This window comes from Aotus nancymaae, unplaced genomic scaffold (assembly GCF_030222135.1).
Source record: "Aotus nancymaae isolate 86718 unplaced genomic scaffold, 86718_ANA_hifiasm-v0.15.2.pri h1tg000016l, whole genome shotgun sequence".
NCBI classification, from domain to species: domain Eukaryota; kingdom Metazoa; phylum Chordata; class Mammalia; order Primates; family Aotidae; genus Aotus; species Aotus nancymaae.
Genome location: NW_026988428.1, coordinates 26,429,622 through 26,438,970, shown reverse-complemented (window position 1 = coordinate 26,438,970; position 9,349 = coordinate 26,429,622). Strand labels below are relative to the sequence as shown.

Below are 9,349 nucleotides of genomic sequence, written 5' to 3'. Positions count from 1 at the left end.
ATCATGTGTCAAAAATAAAAATAAAACATGAATAAATTCTGAAATATTTAGATGTTCAGATGATCATATACATTAGAAAATAATTATTTGTATCTGATTAAAAAGATACAAATCTCTCCTTTAATCTGGAAGGAAAAGTATAGAATCAGATACACATACATATTTTGTATTTTTCTTTGTTTAGTTAACAATAATTTTAAAATAAATTATAAAGATAATACAGACTGCTCTATTTCACAGCAGTGCTGGGGACCAAAAAAATGAGCAAAAAATAAAGGAAATACTACAATGATTTTTCTCATATTCAAGTTCACAACAATATGATTAAAAATAGTTGACATTTATTGAACCATTGCTTACATGTAAGGCACTGTCAAAAGATTTCTTAAAATATAATTTAATCTTAACCATGAAATAAGAACTAGCCTTTTTTTCAGATGAGGAAACACTGAACTGTTAAATGTTGGCTTCGGGATTTAAACTGAGGTAGGCTGGCTCCCGTTCTCACAAATCATGCATATAATTTTAGGAAAAGTTTTCTTTATCTCCCAGTATATTTAACATATTTCAAATTTTCTCCTTTAAGACAGAATATACACATGATTTTCTCCTCATAATTATTTTAGAGGTGTATATTATCTCTTTATATTCACACTGCCTTAATGGTCTTATAAGAGAGATAGATGCCTTAAGTTTATTTGATTAATATATATGAATTATGCCTTTAGTGCCAAGTTTCCAGTTTTTTCACTCAAAAAAAGACCGAAAAATAAACTATACTGTAATTTGTTTCCTTGCACCATCTAGTGGATATAAATGACAACTGAGGCATTGCTATAAACGATCATTAGTCAATCATGTAAGTCAAATTTTCAAACACATCCGAAGAACTGTTCCCAAAATAATGTTTCGAATCACACCACAACAGTGCATAAAATTACTGAATTTTTCCCTTTTTCAGAGGATATGAATTAAGCATGGCTGCTGAATTCATTTACGAATGTTTAAATTTACAAATAAAGTAACATAAAATAGCATCCTCGCAATCTTCTAATAATCAGAGATAATGGAAGTCATACACTAAATCAGCTTAGTTCATCCCGTTCGTTCTCATAAACTCAATCGGTCTAAAAGCAGCAGCGCGTTGAGTAGAAGCCCCCGCGCGTTAAGGAGAAGCCCCAGGAGTCTGCGCGGAACCAGTGCGCAGGCGCACTGAGGGGCGGAAGCGGGGAGGCGGGGCTAGGCCCGACAAGGGAGCGGAAGAGGCCCAGGCGGCTGGGTGAGGCGCTGAGACGGTTTAGCGGTGAGTCCTGGGCCAGGCGCAGCTAAAAGCCCCGCAACCCGGGAAACGCCAAAACAAACCGGAGGACTTGGGATTCCGGAGCAGTCGCCGCTGCCGCTGCTTCTGCCGCCGCCCCAGCCACCGACCCGCCGCCGGAGGACTCAGCCCTGAAAGGCCTGTAGGCCTAGGCGCGGCCCGCGGAGCCAGACGTGTTGCTGCCGTGAGTAAAACGAGCGCCCTCTCCGCAGTCGTTTACAAATTAAAATGGAGGAAATTTCGTTGGCCAACCTGGATACTAACAAGCTAGAGGCCATCGCTCAGGAGATTTACGTAGACCTGATAGAGGATTCTTGTTTGGGATTCTGCTTTGAGGTGCACCGGGCAGTCAAGTGTGGCTACTTCTACCTGGAGTTCGCAGAGACTGGTAGCGTGAAGGATTTTGGCATTCAGCCAGTGGAAGACAAAGGAGCGTGCCGTCTCCCGCTTTGCTCCCTGCCGGGAGAACCTGGGAATGGGCCTGATCAGCAGCTGCAGCGCTCACCTCCGGAATTCCAGTAGCTGCAAAATGAGATTCTGAGAGTGGCCAGGACAATAACATAGACTGGTCCTGTGGCTTGGAGGAATAAGCTAAGTAGAAAAAAGTAGAAAAAAAAAATCAGACAAAAGTTCTAATTCCCCTTGAAGATCCTAGCATTTAAAAACCCAAAGTGGATAATTTAGGAATCTTTTTTTAAAGTGTGTCACCTGGAGCCAGCTCTGAAGCCCTGGGCAGGAAGAGCTGCACAGCCTGCAGGCCATGCAGTGCCTGTTGATCCCTAAACATTCCAGGATGTGCGCAAGATTCTGTAGTGCCCCCAATGCACAGGTGAGCAGTGTGTGCCCAGCATATAAAATTTTTGGTTCCTCAGCTTTTCTGTCTGCCTGATGTCAAGGACTTCCTGGACAGTTTGGACATTACAGTTCATCAGGCCATAATCAGTGGCCTGCAATGGGACTGCTCATTTGATATCTGCACCTCTGATACGGGCTTCTCTGAGACAAGTAAATGTCAGGTGCAAAATCTGGATACTAACAATTTTAATTTGGGAAACCCAAGAAAAAGAATTCTCAAGTTTGGTAGGGAAGCTCTGTAGCCCTGACTCCAGCAAAAAGAATTGGTTGAAACCACCTGTTTCCCAAAGGTCCAGTCTTTGTAATGATTTCAGCTGACTTGAGGAGAAGGCCTAGCATTTGGCTGAGCAGTGCCCTCTTCCTTGCCCTCCAAACTGGTGGCATAAGCTTGGCGCATGGACAACTTGGTTGTCCAGTCAGGCTGAGGATTCGGCTATGATCCCCTGGGGAGGTAGAGGGGACCTCTGCAACTATGCACGATCTCTCAAACTGCAAGATTCATATCTGGATGTATTATGCTGTGGACATAAGTTTAGGAGGGTGATCATTTCCTACTCTGGGTTACTGGTTACCTAGCCAGTCCATGGGTGTGACTTGGTCATTAAGCCAGGTCACTAGCTGCCTCCCACCCTGGGGGCGGGACTGAACTATAGAAGAGCATCATGGCTGTGCTGGAAGGAGGCTGTGATTTGAAAACAGTCCGGAGGGGATCTCTTTCAGCTGCCCTCAATATTGTAAATGGATTAGTGCTAGCTGAGGAGCCAAGGAGCAGGACTGGATTATCTCATCTGACTGCAGAATATTGTTGAATGTTCCTGGTTCTTTGGTTGGGAAGTCAGAGCTCTGCTATGGTGAACATCCAGACTGTCACCACCTTCTCTCTGTCCCTCTAAAGGGGCGGTCCATTCCACTCGGTCCCTTTTGGATCTTCTTGACAAGAAGAGCAGTCCTTTCATTGTTAGAAGTCAGAGAAAGACCTCTAGAATCTCCTGACTTCAGGGAATGGTATTGGGATAGGGGAAGATGGGAAGTAAGAGCCACATATCAAAACTACCCTCCACTTTATTCCCTGAGTGAGGGTTTGTGAAGTATAAAGGAGTGGGAGCCCCAAGGTGAGCGGGAAAGGTGCTGCTTTATTTGAAATGTTTTCTTACCTCATTCTGTGCCCCAGTAGGGGGTCCAGCCTCATATGTCTGGCTTGGCCCCGTGTTCCTCCTGTTCCCTGCTCTACTGCCTATCTGGTGCCCCAGGTGCTGCTTGCCACTCCAGCTTTCACAATGACCAGTTTCAGTTTAGCTCTTAATGCTCCTGCTTAAGCCTGCCCAATTTCTTTTTTCTTGGTCTCTGTTTCTTTCTTTCTTTTTTCCCCTGTCGAAGACTCAGAGGAGAATCTTTCTTATGGCTCCCTCTGTTGGGATTGGAATTGGAAGAGAACTTAATTTTTTGTATTTAAAATGCAGTGTCATGCCTAAGCATTTCTCCTATATAGGACTGCCTTGCTAGTGTGCCCTCTTGCTGTGTCTTACTTCATAAGGAGTTGTATCTTCCCACCTCCATTTCAGTACTGCCTGTTAGGACCTAAGTAGAAGAGCAGTAAAGGCTGATTGACACACAGGGGAATGGAGTTGGTCCTTATCCATTCTCTAACCCTTGCTGTGCATGTATACTTATCCCAGAAGGTACTATCTGGACTGTATAGACTGATTTAGATTACATACTTCAGAGGGTTAAGGAAACCATAGAGATCGGGCCTTGGAACTGTTATTGCCTTCTTCTCCTAGACGTGTGCTGATCAGCTTTGGGGCCTAGTTACAGATTAGTCTTCAAGAATTGCAATAACTTTAAAAAAAAATCAAACCTTGTCAAGAACTAAAATAATTTGGATATATCTTTGCCCTTGTAGACATCTAAGAGGATGAAGAAAGGAGAGTTTAAGTGAGACTGTGGCCTACTTCCTAACAATGTCTTGGAAGTGGGATGATGGAGAAAGGCCACGGTCCAATCCCTCTACCTTCAGATAGGGGACTCAGATCTTGAAATTACTGTTTTCTTTCTGGCCTTTTCTCCTGGTTAGAGGAGGAAATGGGAAGTAGTTTGGAGTAATGGTTTATTCACATTACCCCCTTTTTGTTTTTTGTTTTGTTTTGTGTTTCTGGCCCCTCTACCAATAGGACAATAGCCCCTTGCCCTGCATGGGTGTAAGGTGGGCTTGGTCCAACAGGTGCCCAGAGGGCACAGACTCCTTTCTGGGGAGAGAATGCTCCCTACCATATAGTTGGCAGTGGTTAGGAACTCTCCTTTTCCCTACCTACCTTCCTTTTAACAGCAGAATTCCTATTTTCCCCTTCTTGATTAAGTGTATTGATCACCCTGCAATCAATATTATGTATCTGAGTGTGTGTGTGTTATGGGGGAAAGGGGTTCTTTAAAATTTCTGTGGTTTGTGGCTTTTTCTTCCATACATTAGTTCCCACCATCGCATGCCCAGGGACCACTGCCTGGCATTATCGCATGCTGGGATCATTGGGGGAGGGTAGTGAAGCTCACCACTGTCCTTTGTTTTGGAGATTCTTATTTTTGCATAAGTAGTCCATCCTATACAGATAGCTGACTAACTGTATTTCCCTTTCCTCTGGCTGCTGGTGTAAATAAGCTGCATCTCCCCATTGGTAAACAGTAATAAACAAAATTTTAAAAAATGGCTATTTGGACTCTGTATATTCTTCCTTTAAAATTGTATGTTTTCAGGCATTGACATAATAAGAGAAATGTTGAATTGCTGTTAAGCCTTAATACTTTCACCCTAATGGGAGTTTTATCAGAATAGAGAAACTGTCCAGCCTTGTTTCTCAATCTAGACCTGCAAATTTAACTGTCTGTAGCATTCAGTGAAAGAGCCAAACCATATACAACCATCCCTTTTCCATATGAGGTAAGAAAGTGGTAAAATAAATCCAGTCCTATCACTAAAAACCCACTGTGAAAGATAGTTCCATTTGAATTGAACTCAATGTATTTTAGTATATACATATTGCCATCATTTTAAGCTAATATCCTTGCTCTCAAAAGGCAAATGATTCTGCCTTTCTAAAGATAATTTTTTCTCAATATTTAAAAAGAAAATTACCTCAACACTTTAGATCTTTCATTTCATTTTTAATAGTAATTCTGAGGTTTTTTCATCCCATTCCTAACCCAGAGTTTGACCACTTCCCCTAGAAACTACTTAGTGTGTCCTGATCAGTCTTTAACTAAGTGTTCAAATTTATTAAAGTTTCATATTGTAAATGATATTTAGATTAATAAAAATTACAGAAATGGATCTGGAAAGAATCTCTGACTCAACAGGTTACCTCAGGGAATGTGTAACATAGTATTGAGTCTTAACTTAAAAATTTGACGTGTTGCAACCATGATGGTTGCGTGATGCAACCGTCATGCAACCCATGATGCAACCATAACGAGAAATTCTTCAAATGAAATTTCACCAAGATTAACTATTTTGCCTTAAATAAGATTTCTGCTACTTTTATTAAAATTCACTGTAGGGATCTACTATCAAATAGCTTTGATGTGCATCTGCAACAAATATTTTTGATTCCTATTTTGTAAGTTTAGAGTTTAATTAATATATTTAGTGCTAAGCTAGTTAGTTTCCTGAAAAGATAATTGCAAGAACTCTGCTTTACCAAACACTTGACACTGGGACTTTGAAGGTTATTTCTTATGTTTTCTAACTGGTTTGATCTTTATATTAAAGAAAAAAAAAACACATTGCATACCTTTTTAACTACCCGTGTTTAGCTTACTAGAGTTAGCATTTTAACTATAGCATGTAGCATCAGGTCAAGAACCTGTTAAATGATTGCTTGATGTTGACAAAGTTAAAGACAAAATGAAGTGTACTGAAAACTAAAAATCCAGGAAGAACTTTATTTGCACACATTAATTAGTAACATTGCCTTCCCTTAAGACCTATCCGAAGTGTTGTGAAGTTTTTCTTATAATTTTTAAAAAGGGTTTATGAAGAAACCATATATGCTAAAAGCACAACAGTTAAATATCTTTTCATGCTGGTGTTTAATTATGGTTAGCGAATTGCCAGTTTTCAAGTCAGCCAGAGATCCAGATTTTAGAAGTTTTACTCTGCTGTGAAGGATTATGAGCTCTCTGATTTTCATTTATGTTCCAAAAGATGCCCATAATGTTGCTTTGGAGGACAATATTAGAAGTGATGTTCCTATTCAAAAAGATTTTGGGGATAAACCTTAAACTCTTGGGGGTTTTTTGTTTGTATTTGTTTATCCATTTTTGAAAACATTTTCAATCATATAGTCCTTGAGACTCCTTGGAAATAAGTGACCTAAAAAGGAAATATTAAATTGATTTTAGAGGTGAAAAAAATATCTTCAGCAGCAGTGACTTGCCCGTAGTTCAAAAAGCAAAAATTTGCAAGTGATGGAAGCAAAAATAGAATACTGGTGGTGTGACTCTTAAGTCAGTGGTTTTTACTGAAGCAATGGATTAATAAACAACTAATTAAAAACAAAACAGAATGAAAAGTCCATGATACTTAATGAACAACCTTAGGGCAATGAATTCAAAAACAGAATAAAAGGAAAGTCCATTTTAAAATAGAACTCAAAAGTAACTTAAGGAATTGTTAATTTTTTTTTTTTTTTTTTTTTTTTTTTGAGACGGAGTTTCGCTCTCGTTACCCAGGCTGGAGGGCAATGGCGCGATCTCGGCTCACTGCAACCTCCACCTCCTGGGTTCAGGCAATTCTCCTGCCTCAGCCTCCTGAGTAGCTGGGATTACAGGCACGCGCCACCATGCCCAGCTAATTTTTTTGTATTAGTAGAGACGGGGTTTCACAATGTTGACCAGGATGGTCTCGATCTCTTGACCTCGTGATCCACCCGCCTCGGCCTCCCAAAGTGCTGGGATTACAGGCTTGAGCCACCGCGCCCGGCCTAATTTTTTAAGTAAATCTGTACATCTATAACTTTTTAAAGAAACTCCCACCTGTACCCCAATACACACATAAAAACCAAACAATTAGAATTTTATAGACAATATAGCAAATGAAACAACAAAAACATAGCAAAAACTATCAAGATGGATTTTGTTTTTTTAATGAAGATGTTAGCAAACCAACTCCCTTAAAATAACGAAAGTAAACATCAACAAGTCAGGTTAATCACAGGATGGCAAGATTTCAACTCAGAATCATCACACTACCATTAGAGAAAATCCATGTGAAAATTTGGATAATGAAAAATAATTTGAAAAAATTCAATACCAACTTTTGCATAAAAAATAAAGACATTAACAATATAGAAGCAAAAACTCAAGAACATCTACACACTGCAAAAGGATATGTACCAAAAATCTACACCAGTTACTATGCTTAATATTGAATACTTGGAAGCACTCCCTTTAAAATCAGGAATAGAAGAAACAAAATTCTTACTTTTCTAAGATGATATTTACATGAATAATTTTATAGAATCTAGAAGCAATTTTTCTCAGATGACATCTACATCTACATGGATAATGTTATAGAATCTACAAACATACCGTTGAAAGTAGTAAGAAAATTTAGTAAAGTTGCTGGTTATAAGATCAGTATCTAAAATCAGAATACCAACATTTAAAAAGTGTTACTAAATTTAGAATGTAATTCAATAAGTTATAATGGTCCTATGAAATAATAGCACAAGAAAGGTATAAGATTTTATGGAGAAAATAAAACTTTCTATTATGTTGGGAAAATCCCAAGTAAATGGAGAGAGGATGTTCACGCATAGAAAATGCAATCAATATCATTGCTCCAAATATGTGAATTTAAAGCAATCTGGATTACAGTGCAAATAGATGTGCCCATGGACTTGACAAATTAATTTTAAGATTTATATGAACACCAGATGCTAGAATAGAGAAGATCTTTCTGACAAATGTATATTGTAGTTTGGGTGTAGAAACAATGGAATAGAATAGTGTTTAGAATTATATGGAAACACACAAATTACACGTTTATGTCTTCTTGCTGTGTGATTAAATTTATATTATAATCAATGGAATATAAACCAATATATTGTTCTGGAATAGATTATCCATAAATAATAAAACTGTGCTCCAGACACAAAGTTGATTCCTATATTGATTAAAGATTTAATGTGTAAAAGTAAAATGTCAAAGCTTTCTAGAAAAAATATAGGAGAATGTGTTTATAATTGTATGTAAGGGGGAAATTTCTTTAAAGTACCAAACATAGAGAAAAGATTGATGTATTGGACCATAATAAAAATAGAACTTTCTGTTTATTAATTCATACTAGAAACAAACCAATAACTGATATGCTAGTTGTTTAGTTCTTATAACTGATAAAGGATTATTTAAAAAATAGTTATACAGTTGCCAAATGTACAATGTAAAGGAACAACTCATTCTTAAAAGAAGAAATACAAATGGCCAAAAAATTGTAAAAGTTAACTTAGGTTCAGAGAAATGCAAACTAAAAACAAAATACTAATTTACCTTACTCAGGATGATTTTTTTTTTTAAATGGTGATGATATCAACTCTGAAAGGCATATGGAGCAATTAAAACACTTATAAATTTTTTAAATGGTGATGATATCACTCTGAAAGGCATATGGAGCAATTAAAACACTTATAAACTGCTAGTGGGCTATAAATTGGCAAAAAAAAAAAGTTTTTAAAAGCTATTTAGAAATATCTACTGTAGTTGAAGACAAAGGTAACCAATACCCCAATATTTCCACCTGTTACAGCATTATATGTAATAGGAATAAAATTGAAAGCAATACACCCACTTGAAATATATATAGTCACTATGCAAAGGTGAGAATAAACCAGAGCGGTACAAATAAAATCTTTAGTGAAACATATATTCTTACACTTTGCTGCCTTTCATTTAATGTTTAACAATAGGCAAACTGATGCTATATATTGTTTAAATAATTGTATATATGTAATAAAAACTATACCAAAAATATTGGATCAGACTTCCACTTTCATGTTTATGGTGGTGTAGCTAGAAGACTAACTGATATGGGACATCAAGTAGTAACACTTGAATTGCAATTGAATGTAATTAGAAGGCGGTTGATCATCAGAATAGTGACACTAACAACATTCTAGAGACCCAAGA

At 37.9% G+C, this 9,349-nt stretch overlaps 1 protein-coding gene across 1 annotated transcript; it reads left to right on the top strand.

Annotated features, from left to right (window-relative positions):
• Window positions 1–1,262: 1,262 nt before the first annotated feature.
• On the top strand, window positions 1,263–4,876 carry ATXN7L3B (ataxin 7 like 3B). The gene has a single exon (XM_012441424.2). It carries the CDS (start codon window positions 1,547–1,549, stop codon window positions 1,838–1,840), a length of 294 nt encoding a protein of 97 aa, XP_012296847.1. The 5' UTR covers window positions 1,263–1,546; the 3' UTR covers window positions 1,841–4,876.
• The last annotated feature ends 4,473 nt before the right edge of the window (window positions 4,877–9,349 follow it).

Coding starts and splice junctions, on each gene's coding strand:
- ATXN7L3B (XM_012441424.2), top strand. CDS start 1,547: ATGGAGGAAATTTCGTTGGCCAACCTGGATACTAACAAGCTAGAGGCC.